This window comes from Taudactylus pleione, unplaced genomic scaffold (genome assembly GCF_031769625.1).
Source record: "Taudactylus pleione unplaced genomic scaffold, aTauple2 ptg000061l, whole genome shotgun sequence".
Lineage (NCBI taxonomy): Eukaryota > Metazoa > Chordata > Amphibia > Anura > Myobatrachidae > Taudactylus > Taudactylus pleione.
In genome coordinates this window covers 18415532-18436348 of record NW_028284463.1, presented here as the reverse complement: position 1 = coordinate 18436348, position 20817 = coordinate 18415532, and the positions used below count along the sequence as shown (strand labels likewise).

The window sequence follows — 20817 nt, the reverse complement described above, 5'->3', positions numbered from 1 at the left end:
CCACTTTATTTCTCTAGTACACAGACCCCTGTATGCTTTAAGCATGTCCTGTTACTGCTGCATTCTTCAACTGTGTATCGAACTGCTCAAATATTAAGAAGTATACAACGTAAAATGCACGTTAGGGTGCAACTCTGAAGCCAATTGTTTATCTTTCCACCTACTCCTAATAAGGATGTTTATGCACATTTCTGCAATGACCTTACTATTAATTATTCTCTCACTCTGCCACCCCCAGTCTCCACCTCGCTACATCATCACTAAAATCCTTCCGGCATTAATTCATCTTTTTATTTTGTTGCTATATTTAATGCAAAGCACAGTGATACATATTAGTCAATCACAGTCCTCATAAATGAAGAATTATTGGAGGCAGATTCAATCATTTATCCAATAACGTTTTCTACAGGCAGAGATTCTATTAGTTCTGTATCATTTGCAGAACCTGAGGATAAATTACCCCCAACATCAATATTCCCTCTAATTGCAGAATGCATGTTATTGCCAGTCTTTGTTCTAAGCTCATGGATAAAATGGATAGAAGAGGACACACGTCTGATTAAACATCTAAATATATATATTTCCCTTTGAAAACAATCTTTTTTTCCGCTCTAGCTTTTCTCTTTCTATCTCATGATTTAATTTTCTACCAGACTGTCATACAGTATGTGATCCGATCTCTTACTAAAAGTAATTCAAGATCCTCTTTTCAGTTACCATGACGTGCAATAGTGCTTTAATCGTATTGTTTCTATAATTCTTTGCAGACGGCGCTATATAACTTGTTGATGTCTTTATTTGTTGCTATTGAAGAAATAAAATCTGCTCATTACTCTCTGTGCTGCAATATACAGATGTGCCCTCATAAACCTAGCATCTATGCGTCAAATGGCGTGAGACGCCCAAGGCGACTGAGACTGAGGAGTAGTGTACCGTATGTTTCTTTACATTTTGTGTATTATAGATATTGTGTATCTGGCGCTACTTGAGAAACAGTGTATAAGGACAAATCTATAAGTCCCTCTGCAGTTATTGTTTGTACAGTACATCTCACTTTTACATTTTGTGTATTATAGATATTATGTATCTGGCACTACTTGAGAAACAGTGTATAAGGACACATCTGTAAGTCCCTCTGAAGTTATTGTTTGTACAGTACATCTCACTTTTACATTTTGTGTATTATAGATATTATGTATCTGGCACTACTTGAGAAACAGTGTATAAGGACACATCTGTAAGTCCCTCTGAAGTTATTGTTTGTACAGTACATCTCACTTTTACATTTTGTGTATTATAGATATTATGTATCTGGCACTACTTGAGCAACAGTGTATAAGGACACATGTGTAAGTCCCTCTGAAGTTATTGTTTGTACAGTACATCTCACTTTTACATTTTGTGTATTATAGATATTATGTATCTGTCGCTACTTGAGCAACAGTGTATAAGGACACATGTGTAAGTCCCTCTAAAGTTATTGTTTGTACATCTCACTTTTACATTTTTAAGTTATATTTATATAGAACACACATTACGCTGCGATTTACAGTCATTCACATCATTCCCAGTGGAGCTTACAATCTATGTTTCCTATCACATGGTCACTGTGGATACACACTCGTGTTAAACTTGTCAGATTCAATTAACCTAGAGGAAACCTAAGCCCCCCATGGAAAGCTGTCCAAAGATGTGGATAACGTACAAACTCCACACAGACAGGGCATTGGTCAGGAATTGAACTCATGACCTCAGGGTTGTGAGAGCAATGCTAACCATTACGTCAGCCATGCCAACATACTATTGTGGATCACTTTAGATCACCTCTTTATCTAGTCTGACCACATTGGGAAGTTCCACACATTTGTTGCTGGATGAACTAATGGATCATGAGATGGCCCATATTACCTACTGTATTGGTAATAAGGTTGTGTTTGCCTAATTGCAAATAGATGCAGACCAGAAAAAGATGCATAAACCCCATACACAGGGGGAGAGAGAGAGCACCTGTAGCAACAGTATTTATTACCTCTGATTAAATGATCATACTAATAGGTCGCAAAATGCGTTAATGGTTACTCATTCTTCGTAGCTCGTTTATGCATGCACATCCCATTTTATGCAAATTGCTGGGACGCAGTCAGATGGACACTGGAGTCAGAGTGTATGAAGCCATCTCAGCTCCCCCCACCAGTGTTTTCCAACTCCAGTCCACAGGGTTCCTTAACAGTGCATGTTTTACTGATGGACTCCGTATCACAATGAAAACAATTAGCTACATTAGCGCTCTGTCTTCCTTCATTTTATCCTTCATTTTGTCTGAGGTCAGCTGCAGTTGTTTGTCAATTCTTAGACTTGGCTACTCATTAGTGCCTGGTAGTTGATCTTATTATTTGGCTTGCAAGGCACACTGCAATCTGGAGAGCCACCTAATGTGTTCTCAGCTTCCTGGTCCCGACCCCCTCTTCTGTGACGTCATGGCATCACATGCACAGGGGACAGCAGGGTAGGCACAGGGCACATTAGAGCCCTGATGTGGCATTGTCAATAGTCTTTGCACTCCTCAGCGTCATAACACAGTGATTTTCTGCCCTGTGCTGTCCACCAAATATACGCCACGGACACCACAAAGATAAGCGATCCCCGGAGCATCCTAAGGATACTCCGGGTGGTTCTACAGGATGCAAGGTTGTTCTGCTGAAGTTACTGTTCCAGACATCATGCAAGCCAAATTCTGGTGCCACGTAGCAGCGATGGTGCTGCCCCAGGCTCTGTGCCCAGGGCGACGGCACCACTTGCGCACCCCTGGTAACAGCTCTGGCAACGCCGCAGCAAGTTTAGTTCTGACATCAGATTTACCTTCAGGAGCCATATCGGGCCTTCCAAGTGCAATTTAAGATTAAATACAGATGTGTCCTGCTACATCGTTGCTGCGTACGTAGATAATCACGCCAAACATGGCGTGAGATGTGTGACTGCAAGCAGATACGTGCGCTGCATTCATACCCACGCCTCCATAGGATTGCATGGTGCAATCGCAATAGCGTATCATAGGGTATGCTGCTGCAGGTAATTGCATGGCGCGATGCGTGTGCAGGTTTGTAGTGTGATCGGCAAAGATGTAGCAGGACACATCTCTATGAGGCCACATCTTGCATCCAACGTAGAAATACGCCCATATCAATGAGCACGTGGGCGTCCATTCAGTGCAGGGCAACGGTTGGAGGCAGCCGAGCTGCTGACGCAGTGCTGAGCTCACCCTCAGCATGAAGTAAAATGGCAATCGTGCCATACGGGCACGCACCAAATATGGCATCATCTATGGGGCGTGGTCTATAGAAATTAGATTTCACCCCCTTTTCGGCTGAGGACTGGGGGTATCAAACAATATTAGTACAGGGCGCTACACCACCTGGAGCCGGCCCTGGCTGCCAGGACTGTCTGTGACTTTTAGTTCCACAACAGTTCTTTATAATTTTTTCAGTATAGACTATTAGGGGTCTATTTACTAAGAAACGAGTTTGGGAGAGTTAGCATTCTCTGGAGAGTTTGGGCATTTTTTTCCACTTGCAAATTTAAATGTAAAACTCGGGGGAGAAATCTCCTTTGCTACGGGAAAATACTGGAGAGTTAGAAAACTCTCTTTACTTCACCATCGGCTAAACTCAAGTAACTTTTCACTAGTGAAGATAGGATTTGGGAATTTACCAAGATGAGAGTTTATAAGCTCTCATGAGAACGGACAACACTCCTATAAAAATTTGTGAGATCAATTCACCTGCCTGTGAGCTGCAAGTTTGACAGAAACATACACAGATCAGTGTGATCCAAGTATGTTTCTGCCTGTATATAGTAAAAACAAAAGGGTTACATTTAAAAAAAAAAAATTACGTAGGGTCCCCCCCAAAAAAACATAACCAGCCCGGGACTGCTCAGCCTAAAATTACGGGCAACAAAACGAGTAGGGTTCCTCCGTAATTTAGGAACCAGCACCTGGCTGCAGGGCCAGTGCTGGTTTTAAATAAAGGGGGGAAAAATGCATAGGGGTCCTCCTATATTTAAAACCAGCACCAGACCCAAACCAACCGGGATGTAATGCCACAGCCAGGAGACCCTATCACCGGGGCTCCATGGCCAAAGCATTCACAACCCAAGGCAGTCAGCCCAAACTGGGTATCTCAGGGGAGGTGGGGACCCCCCCAAAAAGGGGTCCCCTCCTCCCGAAACTCCCAAAACTATTTATTTTACAGTGGAGGTATGAGTGCCGGCTGCATGTTGGTACTTGTAGTTTCACAAGTGCAAAAGGGCAGGCATGCTGGCACCTGTAGTACCACTGTAAAATACAATAGCTTTTTACTATTTAAAACATAACCCCCATACCCACAGCCCAGGGGTGCGGGGAAGAGCCCAGGGCTTCAGCCCAAGCCTGAGATTTCAGGAGAGGGGGGACCCCTTCTTGAGGGGGGGTGCCACCTCCCCCGAGATCTCCAGCTTGGGGTGCAATTGCTTTGGCCTTGGAGACCCAGAGATAGGGTCTCCTGGCTGTGGCATTGCACCCCGGTCAGTTTGGGTCCAGTGCTGGTTTTAAATATAAGGGGACCCCTACACATTTTTTCCCCCTATATTTAAAACCAGGACAGGCCCTGCAGCCGGGTGCTGGTTCCTAAATTACGGGGGAACCTTACACATTTTGTTCCCCGTAAATTTAGGAACCAGGACTGGCTGTGCAGTCCGTGGCTGGTTATGCTTTTGGGGGGGGGACCCTATGTCATTTTTTTTTACATTTAAGTCGTTTTTTACAGCTACAACACACAAGCAGCCTTCACATATCTCACTGATATGTGCAGGCTGCTTGCTCGGGAGAGTTTTGCAGACAGAAAACACTTCAATCAAAGGTGGGTAATCTCCTACAAAACTTGCTACCCGGGGGAGATATCGCGATCTGCTTCACCATCAGCCAACTCACTCTTAGCTAAACTCACTTCTTTGTAAATTTGTGAGTTTCAGGAGCCTCAAATCACCCGAGTTTCGGCGATGCTAATTAAGTTGAAAAAAAAAACTTGATCAGACTCGATTCTTAGTAAATTTACCCCTTAGACTTGAAAACAGTCAATTTGCTGTCCCAATTTCCTGTGCTGACTAAATTGAATTACATACTGATAGCGGGGCATCCTATCTCAGCCTGGTACTGGCTGTCTCTTTTGCAGGGGGACTGTAAACTTATTGTCCTTCTGCTTTAGTGGTAATCAGGTTAGTTGCTGCTGGTTACATATTTTAGTGGTGGCACATTATTTCTATATATGTCTTTTTATTTATACAGTAAAGATATATGCTACTGGCAGGAGTGTAAGGAGGGGTTTGTGATCAGTGGCGACACTCTGAATGCCAAGGCCCAGAAGGTGGCTTTGCCGTTGCTCAGCCAGCATAGATTTTGAGGCTTGCAGGGTGTCCGCACGCAACTTTCTGCTTCTGGAACTTGTAGTGTGATGTCATATGCACAGCCCAGTGCACCACAGCATTTACTAATGGTGACGCCATCATCATCATTATCAAATATCTTTTCTCTAGGCCCTTCGGGAGCCACAACTACTACACCACTGTACTGCTATTCCCCAGAAGAAGTCCCCAGAGTATACAGCAGGACGAAACGCGTTGGGTGTTCTTGTGGTCACCTCATTCTTGAGACAGATAAGCTGATTGTTTTTTATCTCATTGTACGGGTCTTTATAGTTGTTATTTTTTTTTATTAAAGTGTGTGTCTATTATAATACTACACAATTGGAGGCTGTTTCTCTTTATCTCTCTACATATTTATGTACCTCTGGAACAAGGAAACCTCCTAAGAGAGTTGCAGTATTGTACCCAATTATGATCTAGCTAATGTTGGTACAGGCATTATAATTCCTTACAAATCCACGTTTGGTGCGGGTCACCTAAAAGGCACGTGTTGTGTGGAGTACACGGTGGAGTACAAAAATAACTTTTTATTTGAAATAATATTTTTTTCCCAATTGGTCATTCTATCCATTGGACGCTACAGGCAGGCACCCTGCCATAATTATAGCCGCAGCTTCAAGTGGCGGCATCCCCGCCCTCTTATGGGCAACATCATGAAGTCACGCAGAAAAGGGGTGGGGCTGGCACAGGATGCTCAGAGCCCTAGTTACGGTTCTGCGTTTACCCATATATTCAACACGGGAGCACTATATGAAGACTTCTAAAGATTTCTACAGGGACAGTGGAAACCCCTAAAGTACATCGGACTTTGAGGTCTAGTTACTAAGCAGTGTTATGAGACAGAGTGAAAAGTGATAAGTCTGTGATAAGGTGCCAGCCAATCAGCTCCCAACTGTCATTTTTCAAACACAGCCTGTGAGATGACAGTTGGGAGCTGATTGGCTGGCACCTTATCACAGACTTATCACTTTTCACTCTGTCTCCTAACACTGCTTAGTAACTAGACCCCTTGGTGTTAAAGTCTTTGTATCTATTTTTGAAATATTTTTGCACTGAAGGCGCTCACACTCTTCACCATTTTTTGTCACCATTTTTGTTGATGATTTCTGTGCATATATAATTTCTCTGGAAGAACTTATCAGCCACCTCAAAGACTAGAGGGAGGGCAACACATGTTTCATTTTTTATGTTCTGTTTGCATTACCTACAATTGTTGTAGATACTTTCTTTTGACACTGTATGGTTAGTTGCGCCACTTACACTTTTGTTTACACTGTAGATGTAGCCAGTCAGCTGCTGGACTTAGCTTGCCCTTACATTCCCCCAATCAACCCCTCCGGGGCAAGAGGGCTGCAAGTGTAAGTTATGCTTTACTCTAAATCCATCTGTATTTCACTGCACAATCACTGCACGCACAGTGCATATTTGCAGGCTGTAATTGGATTTATGTCCAACTCTAAAGCAAAGCTTGGTGGACATGTGAGTTTTAGAATAAGCAACAGGACGCAAAACATAACAATAAGTAAAAGGGCAGCATGGATTGTGTAGTGGTTAGCATTACTACCTCGCAGCACGGAGGTTGTGGGATCAAGTCCCATCATGGCCCTTACTGTGTGGAGTTTGTATATTCTCTTCATGCCTGTGTGGGTTTCCTCTGTGTACTACAATTTCCTCCCACAATCCAAAAATAGTCTGGTAGGTTAATAGGCTCTTGACTAAAAAATTAACCCTAGTGTGTGTGCGAGTCCATGTCATATGAAATATAGATTGTATGAGGCATGGGCTGATGCGAATGGCCAAACATTCACTGCCCTACATAAGTAACTGCTAATAAATAAGGAATACTGGACAAACTTAACCTATTATACAGTACATATTTTTCCTTCAAATTTAAATGTGTCTTAAAAACAATGACAGTCATCTGCCACTAGGTGGCTCTGTGGTATTGTGCAATAAACGAACGTCCATTTAACTAGTGCTCAATCAATAATGCCTCTGGTTCATGCGTGACTCCAGGCTTATTGTAAGGCTCTACTTTGATAATTTTATCCTTTTTTATAGTACAATAGACTCTGCATGTCCCGTTCTTTCATCCATATCACTTAAATGTTTAATTCACTGTATCATTTGCCAATACCGGATAATCCTTTTTTATGCTTTTCACTTTAGATTTCACTGTGTATAAATCAGCGAGCCGGGAGCATGTTCAGAAGTAAAGCTCCACATATAATATAACACTGGGCTCTCACAAAAGTGAGCGCACTCATCCTCGCAACACTAATACGACAAATATTTCAATAATTGTCTCCTATTAGGGAAACTGGATCCAACATACAGAATTGTGTCATAGTGTGGAAGGCTGTGCTGGGATCCAGTGTTTGGAGGGAGGAGAGAAGACCTCCCGAAGAGCGGAAGATCGGCGCGTCAACAGGGGCGGCGGCTGCGGAAGAGGCCAGAAGACGCCGCTGTCAAGAGAGAAGACAGGCGGCGCCAACTGGAAGAAGAAAAGAAGAGGCGGCGCCGCTGGCCAGGACGGACCAGCGGCCGAAGAATGCGGCTGAGGACCGGAGAGGACTGCGGGGGAGGGAAGTAAAAGAGCGTCACGAAGTTCCCCCCCCGCAACCTCTTCCAACGTAGCAGGTAGGCCCTCCGTGAGGCCCACCATATACCCCCTCCCTAGACCACCAGGGTTGTCGGGCACTAGGCCCGTGGGGCATTGTCGGGCACTAGGCTCGTGTGCAAATAGGCGGGCACAAGGCCCAGGGCACAATAGCGGGCATTAGGCCCCGTTAAAGGATTGGCCCTTAATCAGGTGTGAATGACCTAGGTACTAGGCCCAGGTCACTAAATAATAAAGTAGGCGGGCAACTGCCTGAGCCCCATAAAAAGTGGTCTGGGCATTAGGCCCAGGCCACTACCAGAGCCCACCGTTAGGCAGGCATCTAGGCCTGAGCTACAATATAGAAAAAGGGGACGCTGGGCAGTAGGCCCAAGTCCCTCGTGTACCCTGCAGTAGGCAGGCATAATCCCTGAGCCGCTGGTAAGACCCTGGGCGTTAGGCCCAGGGCTCTGAGCCCATTAGGTGTGCCACTCATATAGAAAGGTAGCCCCGTATAGATGATTAGAGGTGTGAGCAGTGGTGGAGAGCTGTACGGCTCCCACCAATGAGGTAGTGTTTTCCCCAGTCACTGAGAAAAGGAGCTGGCCAGCTCTGGAAAGGTAGGAAGCAGGCATTTAAAGGGACAGCACCATGTTTTGCTTTTGTATACTTATAGTCTGTGTTTGGTGTTCCGTGCAGGGCAAAAGTTTAGTTATTGTTATATCTGTCGCACTACACACACTGTAGGTTGAGGGTGAAGCCGTTTTAGTATGTGTAATTGCTTGACATAGGTTTAGGCCCTGCACGGCTGTGTTGTGTATCTCCTTACAGGGACCTGTAGGCGAGTGAGCAGACGAAGAGCACGAGTGGACACGGTGAGAAATATCTGTGTGTACTGTCTCTCGCTGTTTGTTTGTCACTACCTATCCTTCCTTCCTTCTGGGCAGATGGTGAACCTTGCGACCCGGTGCAAGGACGGATCTTCACCTGGTGCGTGAGTACCGATAGGTGAAAATTCGGGATCTGAGGTCAAAAGTGCCAATGATGATCTTCACTTAAAACCTCAATTTATCCCTCGGTTCGGTAGGGCGTGTCGGTCGACGTGAGGAGGGACGGCACTCACATCGTCTCCTTCCTCCTAGGTCATCGTGTCCGTGTTCTATTTGGAAGTTCCAAGACCGTCTGTTCAACACACGGCCTGAAGGTGAGAGGGTGCGACGCAAGGTAAGGAACAGACGTACACCTGCATGGCAGCAGGCACTGCACGCACTACCTCTCACATTTGGCGTAGTCGGCAGGATCACGGACACGATGTGAACCACCGGCAAGAGGACCCCCCTACAGACAGCTCCGGAGTGGAACCATCCCCGGATGTTTGAGGACTGGATTACGGTGTCGGGAGAAGACATCATGAAGATGGTGCAGTGGCCGGTACAGCGCGGCAAGGAAGAATGCCGGGAGAAGGGGCGCAAGAAATCTGCTGTGACCCCCTGCAAGACGTGTCAGCGGCTGGGACATTATGCCAGCAAATGTCCCTGGCGTGAGTTTAGGGCGACAGAAGATGAAGAAATGTCCCCATTGGAGATCACACAGAGGGTCCAGCAAGCGGTTCAAAGATGTGGTCAGAAGAACCCAGTGAAGAGGAGACTCTGGTGTATGCTCTGCGGAACCTACGGGAATGAGCATAATAGCTGTCCACGTGATGAAGAGTGGCACCAGCAGGACGAAGAATTTCGGTGTGAAGGATGTGGAGATCCAGAACACATGCTGCCGGATTGTCCCTGGACGGAAACACCGAAGAAAGCAGAAATATCTTCTGTGTCGCGGCAGGTGGAGCAACACCAAGAACTCCGGCACAAGGTGACCAAGGAGCCAGTGTATGAGCTCTGTAAGGAGAAGGGACATGAGCTGCAAGATTGTCCGTGGGACGAAGACCGGATGATCTTGGATGGCCAAGCCCAGAAGTGGTTAGATGAAGCCAGGGAAGTGGAGCAGAAGAGCCTGCTGGAAGTACATTTGCAGGTGCCCATTGTTCCTGAACAGGAGTCGAAGGGTAGAGATCCCTTTGTGAAGAAGGTGGCAACAGCACCCCCGTGCTGGAAGTGTCGGCGGCAGGGACTCTTGGCCCATGAGTGTCCCTGGGAAGATGCAGTGGCACTGTTATGCACCGAAGAGGCCCCAGTGAAGAAGAATCCTTGCCCGCAGAGGACGGATGTGGATGACTGGGAGGTGAAGATACCGCGCTATAAGGAAGAGCGTGAAGACCCAGTGGCAAAGAACTCCAGGATCTCCACATGCTGGAAGGGTCCGCGACCTGGATACCCGGAGATGTCAGCGGAAGAGATGAAGTATGCTGAAGAAGGAAACTGTCGCTTGCTGCAGGAGTCTGTAGAGAAGAGTCCAGATTCATGGAAAATGTCGGCAGAGACCCGGGAAGAAGAGGATGCCCCGGAGGAAGCGACTATTGGGTGGTGGTTAGTGCCACAGCCTGAATGCAGTGAAGATGCCCCAGACAAGTTGGAAGAAGAGTGGGTGGCTGCGGCACCCTTAGAAGGAAATTCCCCATGGTGGCCCATCGTGAGTGGCACTTCCGAGTTGCCACTCCCACAGAGGATCCGCAGACTGAAGTCAAGAGGTACGAAGATGGAGAGCCTGGAGCCAGTGGAGAAGGAATGTGGGATCATAGTCGGTCCCGGTTGGGCCCTTGAACAGATCCTCTCTGGAGGGACAATAGAATTCCCTGACCCGCGGACGTTGGAGATGGAAGGAGACTTTGTAGGGACTACAAAGGAAAAAGGGGGGGGAAATGTGGAAGGCTGTCCTGGGATCAAGTGTTTGATCCCAGCATCAGCAGAGTTGCAGGGACAGGCAGAGGGGATGTGTCCTCTGCGGGACACATCCATTGCCGGCGCTGGCACAGTGATGTCCCTAGCGTCGGTGCAGATGCGGCGGGCACCTGGTGAAGGGACCTCCTGGTCCCTTTCATCAGTGCCGGCGGTACTGTGGCGCCGGGAGAAGCTTGGCTCCGGGCACAAGCTCAGTGGAGCTTGGCGTCCGGCAGCCAAGAAGCGGTGGGTAGCCAATGCTGGGACAGAGTACCTGCTCCCAGCGCCGGTCAAGCGTTGGGTGCGGCGCTCCGTGCGGCGGGTGTTTGGCTCTGGCCGTGAGCCAAACCTGGCTCGCGGGCCTGCAGCCAATAGGAGGCAGACGCGATGAGCCAATCGCGGCTCGCCGTGTCATAGCCCCGGCCACTCACCCCGTCTTGTATTAGACGGCGCCAAGTGGGAAAAGAGAGTTCGGCGGCGGATAGGGAGGAGAGAAGACCTCCCAAAGAGCGGAAGATCGGCGCGTCAACAGGGGCAGCGGCCGCGGAAGAGGCCAGAAGACGCCGCTGTCAAGAGAGAAGACAGGTGGCGCCAACTGGAAGAAGAAAAGAAGAGGCGGCGCCGCTGGCCAGGATGGGCCAGCGGCTGAAGAATGCAGCTGAGGACCGGAGAGGACTGCGGGGGAGGGAAGTAAAAGAGCGTCACGAAGTTCCCCCCCGCAGCCTCTTCCAACGTAGCAGGTAGGCCCTCCGTGAGGCCCACCATATACCCCCTCCCTAGACCACCAGGGTTGTCGGGCACTAGGCCCGTGGGGCATTGTCGGGCATTAGGCTTCCGCGCAAATAGGCGGGCACAAGGCCCGGGGCACAATAGCGGGCATTAGGCCCCGTTAAAGGATTGGCCCTTAATCAGGTGTGAGTGGCCTGGGTACTAGGCCCAGGTCACTAAATAATAAAGTAGGCGGGCAACTGCCTGAGCCCCATAAAAAGTGGTCAGGGCATTAGGCCCAGGCCACTACCAGAGCCCACCGTTAGGCAGGCATCTAGGCCTGGGCTACAATATAGAAAAAGGGGACGCTGGGCAGTAGGCCCAAGTCCCTCGTATACCCTGCAGTAGGCAGGCATAAGCTCTGAGCCGCTGGTAAGACCCTGGGCGTTAGGCCCAGGGCCCTGAGCCCATTAGGTGTGCCACTCATATCCCAGGCTATAGAAAGGTAGCCCCGTATAGATGATTAGAGGTGTGAGCAGTGGTGGAGAGCTGTACGGCTCCCACCAATGAGGTAGTGTTTCCCCAGTCACTGAGAAGAGGAGCTGGCCAGCTCTGGAAAGGTAGGAAGCAGGCATTTAAAGGGACAGCACCGTGTTTGCTCTTGTATACTTATAGTCTGCGTTTGGTGTTCCGTGCAGGGCAAAAGTTTAGTTATTGTTATACATGTCGCACTACACACACTGTAGGTTGAGGGCTATGTCGTTTTAGTATGTGTAGTTGCTTGACATAGGTTTAGGCCCTGCACGGCTGTGTTGTGTATCTCCTTACAGGGACCTGTAGGCGAGTGAGTGGACGAAGAGCACGAGTGGACACGGTGAGAAATATCTGTGTGTACTGTCTCTCCCTGTTTGTTTGTCACTACCTATCTTTCCTTCCTTCTGGGCGGACGGTGAACCTTGCAACCCGGTGCAAGGACGGATCTTCACCTGGTGTGTGAGTACCGATAGGTGAAAATTCGGGATCTGAGGCCAAAAGTGCCAATGATGATCTTCACTTAAAACCTCAATTTATCCCTCTGTTCGGTAGGGCGTGTCGGTCGACGTGAGGAGGGACGGCACTCACATCGTCTCCTTCCTCCTAGGTCATCGTGTCCGTGTTTGGTTTGGGAGTTCCAGGACACACGGCCTGAAGGTGAGAGGGTGCGACACAAGGTAAGGAACGGATGTACACCTGCACGGCAGCAGGCACTGCACCGCACTACCTCTCACATTAGCAATAACAAAAAGTTTCAATTAAGATAGTTCAAAAATATATATTTGTGATTCAGTGCTGTAGGATTTTTTATGTTTTCATTTTGTAGATTACCAGCTCTAGAACCAATTAGGCGTACAGTACCTCCTCCAAACCATCCCGATGATGACAGTCACAATTCTGAGAAAGGGGCAGAGATTCATTAAAAATTGGGATTTTCTGGTTGGATAGGGGTGGAGTTAGGGTTAATAGGGGTGGAGTTTGTATAGGTTGGGCGGAGCTTATTTTGCCCCACATTGGTGTATGCAAATATTGGGGGGTATGATATAGGAACGCCATGTTCTTTATACTGTAGGTGCACTGCATGGGATTCCCTTTGGCAATCACTCTCCCTCCACCCACTCAGGTGGTCTTAGTGCTCGCAAGCGGGTTGATGGCCGGCCGGTGCGCACGCGCGAGCCCCGGAGCGAGTGAGAACTTCACTCTCTCCGGGGCTCGCTAAAAAACGGGGAGGCTGTCGATGTTGATCGACAGCTCGTCCCGTTTTGTAGGCGTGGAGGGGGGGTGGCTGGCTATTAGAGCAGGAAGTTCACTCAGGCTTGCAGGAACTGAGACCCTACCACAAGGATCTCGTCGCAAGCCCAATGGTCGCGATAATCACAACCATCGCCAGGCCGCTCGCAAAAGCTGTGGGTGGTCACAGCTATGCGAGCGTCCTGGAGGCGGATTTTTATTTTTTTTAAATCCTCCTCTGATTCAGAGCGAGCGCTCGCAAATAGCGAGCGCCTCTGAATCGGGCCCTTAGACTTCTGTTATACAAAACAGTATGTACAGGGGCATCGGAGGGGGCCCCGTGTGCATTCCCCGTCCGAGGCCCCCTCCTCTCTTCCCAGCGGCTGCCAGTGCCGCATTAGTAGACTCTGGGCACTAGAGTGTGCTCGGAGTCTACTGCGCATGCGCAAACCACCAGAAAAATGGCAGCGGTGGAAATTTTTCCGGATTTTTGTACAGCGCTGACACTCGGCGCGGGACGTCAGACAGGTAAGTTTTAAACAATATGGGGGTCCGTGTGCACCGCACACCCTGAACCCATTATAGATACGCCCCTATGTATAATGTTTAAGGTCACTGGGGGATCACTGCACATGTGGAGGCCCCAAAAGAGCATAGCACAGGCCATTATATTGCAGGGCCCCTCTCCCCGCCGTGCTCCATAGCAGCAGTACGGGCAGCTCTCATGACAGGTACAACACTGCCCACTGTAAAACGTACTAAAAGCCAGTAAGGAATTCAGTTAACAGATAGGGGTGAGATTACATTAACTGTGAGGTTCCTACGCACTGTGACACAGGCTATCCGGCAGAATAACTTCGTCATAGACCAAAAAACGAGTCAGGTTTACATACAGTAATCAGCGGTGATCTACCAGCGTCAATGGGCCTGATTCAAAGTTGGACGCTATGCCGATGTTTGCGCTGTTGAGGGATTTATTTTTGTTACTGTAAAATCTCTGAACTGTAAATTGGCAATCGCAGCTGCTTATGGGATCGTTGGCTATAGAGACGGTAACTGCATATTTTTGTAGATGTAAATCCGTAAGAAATCGCAGCCCTGCATACATAGAGCCCACCTCTGTATCAGGCTCACAGGCGCTATGCCGCACACAGGCACTATGCCGCAGACTGGCGCTATGCCACACACAGGCGCTATGCTGCACACAGGCTCTATGCCATACACAGGCGCTATGCCACACACAGGAGCTATACCGCACACAGGCGCTATGCCGCACACGAGCTATGCCGCACACAGGAGCTATGCCGCACACAGACGCTAAGCTATGTTGCACACAGGCACTATGCTGTACACAGGCTCTATGCTGCACATAAGAGCTATGCCGCACATAGGCTCTAATGCCGCACACAGGCGCTATGCTGAACACAGCTGCCATGCCGCACACAGGCACTATGCCGCACACAGGCGCTATGCCGCACACAGGCTCTATGCCGCACAGAGACTCTATGCCTCACACAGGAGTTTTGCCACACACAGGAGCTTTGCCGCACACAGGAGCTATGCTGCACACAAGCGCTATGCTGCAGACAAGTGCTATGCCACACACAGGCGCTGTGCCGCACACAGAAGCTATGTCGCACACAGGTGCTATGCTGCACACCGAAGCTATGCCACAGACAGGCGCTATGCTGCAGACAGGAGCTATGCCGCACACAGGAGTTTTGCCACACACAGGAGCTTTGCCGCATACAGGAGCTATGCTGCAGACAAGTGCTATGCCACACACAGGCGCTGTTCCGCACACAGAAGCTATGTCGCACACAGGTGCTATGCTGCACACAGGAGCTATGCTGCACACAGGAGCTATGCCACTCACAGGTTCTATGCTGCATACAGGAGCTATGCCGCACACAGGCTCTATGCCTCACACAGGAGCTATCCTGCTCACAGGCACTATGCTATGCTGCACACAGGCACTATGCTGCACACAGGTTCTATGCTGCATACAGGAGCTATGCCGCACACAGGCTCTATGCCTCACACAGGAGCTATGCCGCTCACAGGCGCTATGCTATGCTGCACACAGGTGCTATTGCTTCACACAGGAGCTATGTCACACACAGGTGCTATGCCACACACAGGCACTATACCACACACAGGCTCTATGCCTCACACAGGAGCTATGGCACACACAGGAGCTATGCTGCACGGAGGAGCTATGTCGCACACAGGGTCTATGCCACACATAGGCTCTGAGCCGCACACAGGTGCTATGCCGAACACAGGCTCTATGCCACACACAGGCACTGTGCTGCATACAGACAATATGTTGCACACAGCTGCCGTGCCGCACAGAGGCGCTATGCCGCACACAGGCTCTATGCCTCACACAGGCTCTGTGCCACACACAGGAGCTATGCCGCACACAGGAGCCATGCCGCACACAGGCGCTATGCAGGCAAGTGCTATGCCACACACAAGCACTATGCTGCACACAGGCGCTTTGCCACTCACAGGTGCTATGCTATGCTGCACACAGGCACTATGCCACACACAGGTGCTATGCCACACACAGGAGCTATGCCACTAACAGGCTCAATGCCTCCCACAGGAGCTATGCTGCACACAGGCACTATGCCACACACAGGCACTATGCCACACACAGGAGCTATGCTGCACACAGGCACTATGCTGTACACAGGCTCTATGCTGCACATAAGAGCTATGCCGCACATAGGCTCTAATGCCGCACACAGGCGCTATGCTGAACACAACTGCCATGCCGCACACAAGAGCTATGCTGCACACAGGCGCTATGCCTCGCATAGGAGCTATGCCGCACACAGGCTCTATGCCTCAAACAGGAGTTTTGCCACACACAGGAGCTTTGCCGCACACAGGAGCTATGCTGCACACAAGCGCTATGCTTCAGTCAAGTGCTATGCCACACACAGGCGCTGTGCCGCACACAGAAGCTATGTCGCACACAGGTGCTATGCTGCACACAGAAGCTATGCCACAGACAGGCGCTATGCTGTATACAGGCACTATGCCGCAGGCAAGTGCCATGCCACACACAGGCACTATGCCGCACACAGGTGCTATGCCGCACACAGAAACTATGTCGCACACAGGTGCTATGCCACAGACAGGAGCTATGCCGCACACAGACTCTATGCCTCACACAGGAGTTTTGCCACACACAGGAGCTTTGCCGCACACAGGAGCTATGCTGCAGACAAGTGCTATGCCACACACTGGCGCTGTGCCGCACACAGAAGCTATGTCGCACACAGATGCTATGCTGCACACAGGTGCTATGCTGTACACAGGAGCTATGCCACTCATAGGTTCTATGCTGCATACAGGAGCTATGCCGCACACAGGCTCTATGCCTCACACAGGAGCTATGCCGCTCACAGGCGCTATGCTATGCTGCACACAGGCACTATGCCGCACACAGGTTCTATGCTGCATACAGGAGCTATGCCTCACATAGGAGCTATGCCGCTCACAGGCGCTATGCTATGCTGCACACAGGTGCTATTGCTTCACACAGGAGCTATGTCGCACACAGGTGCTATGCCACACACAGGCACTATACCACACAAAGGCTCTAAGCCTCACACAGGAGCTATGGCACACACAGGAGCTATGCTGCACGCAGGAGCTATGTCGCACACACGCTCTATGCCACACATAGGCTCTGAGCCGCACACAGGTACTATGCCGAACACAGGCTCTATGCCATACACAGGCGCTATGCCACACACAGGCACTATGCTGCATACAGACGATATGTTGCACACAGCTGCCGTGCCGCACAGAGGCGCTATGCCACACACAGGCTCTATGCCTCACACAGGCTCTGTGCCACACACAGGAGCTATGCCGCACACAGGCGCTATGCAGGCAAGTGCTATGCCACACACAAGCACTATGCTGCACACAGGCGCTATGTCACTCACAGGTGCTATGCTATGCTGCACACAGGCACTATGCCACACACAGGTGCTATGCCACACACAGGAGCTATGCCACTAACAGGCTCAATGCCTCCCACAGGAGCTATGCTGCACACAGGCACTATGCCACACACAGGCACTATGCCACACACAGGAGCTATGCTGCACACAGGCACTATGCCACACACAGGCGCTATGCTGCACACAGAAGCTTTGCCACAGACAGGCACTAAGCTGCACACAGGCACTATGCCGCAGACAAGTGCTATGCCACACACAGGTGCTATACTGCACGCAGGCTCTATGCTGCACACAGGTGCAATGCCGCACATAGAAACTATGTCACACACAGGTCCTATGCTGCACACAGCTGCTATGCAGCACAAAGAAGCTATGTTGCACACAGGTGCTATGCTGTGCACAGGAGCTATGCCGCTCCCAGACACTATGCTATGCTGCACACAGGCACTATGCCGCTCACAGGTGCTATGCTGCACAAAGGAGCTATGCTGCACACAGGCGCTATGCTGCACACAGAAGTTATGCCACACACAGGTGCTATGCTGCACACAGGCTCTATGCCGCACACAGAAAATATGTCACACACAGGTGCTATACTGCACACAGCTGCTATGCCGCACACAGAAGCTATGTCGCACACAGGCACCATGCCGTGCACATGAGCTATGCCGCTCACAGACACTATGCTATGCTGCACACAGACACTATGCCGCACACAGGCACTATGCTGCACACAGGTGCTATGCCGCACACAGCTGCCTTGCCACACACAGGCACTATGCCGCAAACAGGCTCTATGCCTCACACATGCTCTGTGCCTCACACAGGTTCTGTGCCGCACACAGGCTCTATGCCTCACACAGGAGCTATGCTGCACACAGGAGCTATGCCGCACACAGGCACTATGCAGCACACAGTCGCTATGCAGGCAAGTGCTATGCCGCACACAGTCACTATGACGCATACAGAAGCTATGTCACACACAGGCACTATGCCGCACACAGGCGCTATGCCTCACACAGGAGCTATGCCGCACACAGGTGCTATGCCGCACAGGAGCTATGCCACCACACACAGGAGCTATGCTGCACACAGGCGCTATGTCGCACACAGCGCTATGCCGCACATAGGCTCTGTGCCGCACACAGGCACTATGCCACACACAGAGTCTATGCCATACACAGGTGCTATGCTGCACACAGGCACTATGTCACACACAGAAGCTATGCCGCACATTGGTGCTATGCCACACACAGGAGCTATGCCACTCACAGGTGCTATGCTATGCTGCACACAGGCACTATGCTGCACACAGGAGTTATGCCACTAACTGGCTCTATGCCTCACACAGGAGCTATGCCACACACAGGCACTATGCCGCACACAGGCGCTATGCTGAACTGACAAAGATAGTTTCCGCACAGACCTCTATAAACCCTAATTTAATCTTGAATGCGTATAGATTTGATTAATTTATTAATTACAAAGTCCTATGATCCCCAATTATACATATGTATCATATATAGAATTCAATAATGAGGGATGTGCCACCACCAGACTTATATATAGATACAAAAACAGAAAGAAGAAGTCTATTAGGCAGTGCACTGGGACTGATATAAGTAAAATATAACTTTTATTAATATATATTAAAAGAACACATCTAACTAACTGAAACCTAATTTAAATAGGATATTCTAAACCATGATATTATAACTGTGATTAGAACCGCAGCCTGACATCAGAAACTATATAATGTGGATGAACTAATAACAAATATTGCTCAATCGAGTGACAGAAAATTGTATTCTAGTCACCATACTGTGATAAAAGCACATCTACATATAGCAGGAGTTCTGCTTTTGCTGGTTAATATAATAAATGAATATCTGACATACAATAAGATAAGTTATAAGTCATATACAAGCAGGAATCAGGCAATATATCAGGTTCTATATCCATTCATGAACATCGATATTATCATAAAGTTTGCCACTAAATTAGTTTGTATATAAACATTCATCAAAATCTGTACATCAGATTGTAACTGGTACAATTTTTACATACGATCTAATACATTATCACTCCATTAGATTGATCTTATCCAGAGATATCATTAGGTTATTTATTTTCATACCCATGCAGCCAATCATACTCACCACTAGAATTATCATATAATTTCTACAGTGGAACACAGTGATTTTATATTGTATTATAACATAACATTCACATAGTCACTTTTCACTTATTAAATTTCACTTTGTAGTTTTTATCATTCTAAATGATATTTTAATATTTCGTATTGAGCTTTGGTTTCAGTTAGTTAGATGTGTTCTTTTAATATATATTAATAAAAGTTATATTTTACTTATATCAGTCCCAGTGCACTGCCTAATAGACTTCTTCTTTCTGTTTTTGTATCTGCTATGCTATGCTGCACACAGGCACTATATTATGCTGCACACAGGCACTATGCGCACACAGGTGCTATGCCACAGAAAGGAGCTATGCCGCACACAGGCGCTATGCTGCACACAGAAGCTATGCCACAGACAGGCGCTACGCTGTACACAGGTACTATGCCGCAGACAAGTGCCATGCCACACACAGGTGCTATGCCGCACACAGAAACTATGTCGCACACAGGCACTATGCTGCACACAGCTTCTATCCTGCAGACAGGAGCTATGCTGCTCACAGGTGCTATGCTATGCTGCACACAAGCACTATGCCACACACAGGAGTTATGCCACTAACAGGGTCTATGTCTCACACAGGAGCTATGCCACACACAGGCGCTATGCTGTACACAGGCACTATGCCGCAGACAAGTGCCATGCCACACACAGGTGCTATGCCGCACACAGAAACTATGTCGCACACAGGCGCTATGCCGCAGACAGGAGCTATGCCGCACACAGCTGCTATGCCGCACATTGGCGCTATGCCACACAGAGAAGCTATACCACTCACAGGTGCTATGTTATGCTGCACACAGGCACTATGCTGCACACAGGAGTTATGCCACTAACTGGCTCTATGCCTCACACAGGAGCTATGCCACACACAGGCACTATGCCGCACACAGGCGCTATGCTATGCTGCACACAGGCACTATGCCGCACATAGGCACTATGCCGCACACAGGCACTATGCTATGCTCCACACAGGTGCTATGACAAACACAGGCGCTATACTATGCTGCACACAGGCACTATGCCGCACACAGGTGCTATGCCACACAAAGGAGCTATGCCGCACACAGGTGCTATGCAGCATATAGAAACTATGTCGCACACAGGCGCTATGCTGCACACAGCTGCTATGCCGCAGACAGGAGCTATGCCGCACACAGGTGCTATGACACACAAAGGAGCTATGCCGCACACAGGTGCTATGCTATGCTGCACACAAGAGCTATGCTGCACACAGGAGTTATGCCACTAACAGGCTCTATGTCTCACACAGGAGTTATGCC

The 20817-nt window shown here is 49.0% G+C and overlaps 1 protein-coding gene across 1 annotated transcript in view; it reads left to right on the top strand.

Moving 5' to 3' along the window:
- LOC148535126 (uncharacterized) overlaps nt 1-20817 on the top strand; it is a 36492-nt gene that overhangs the window by 2206 nt on the left and 13469 nt on the right. Inside the window, exon 3 of the mRNA XM_088464505.1 lies at nt 9386-10444. Within this exon, the coding sequence (XP_088320631.1) occupies nt 9386-10444 (1059 nt within the window). The remainder of the gene's footprint in view (nt 1-9385; nt 10445-20817) is intronic.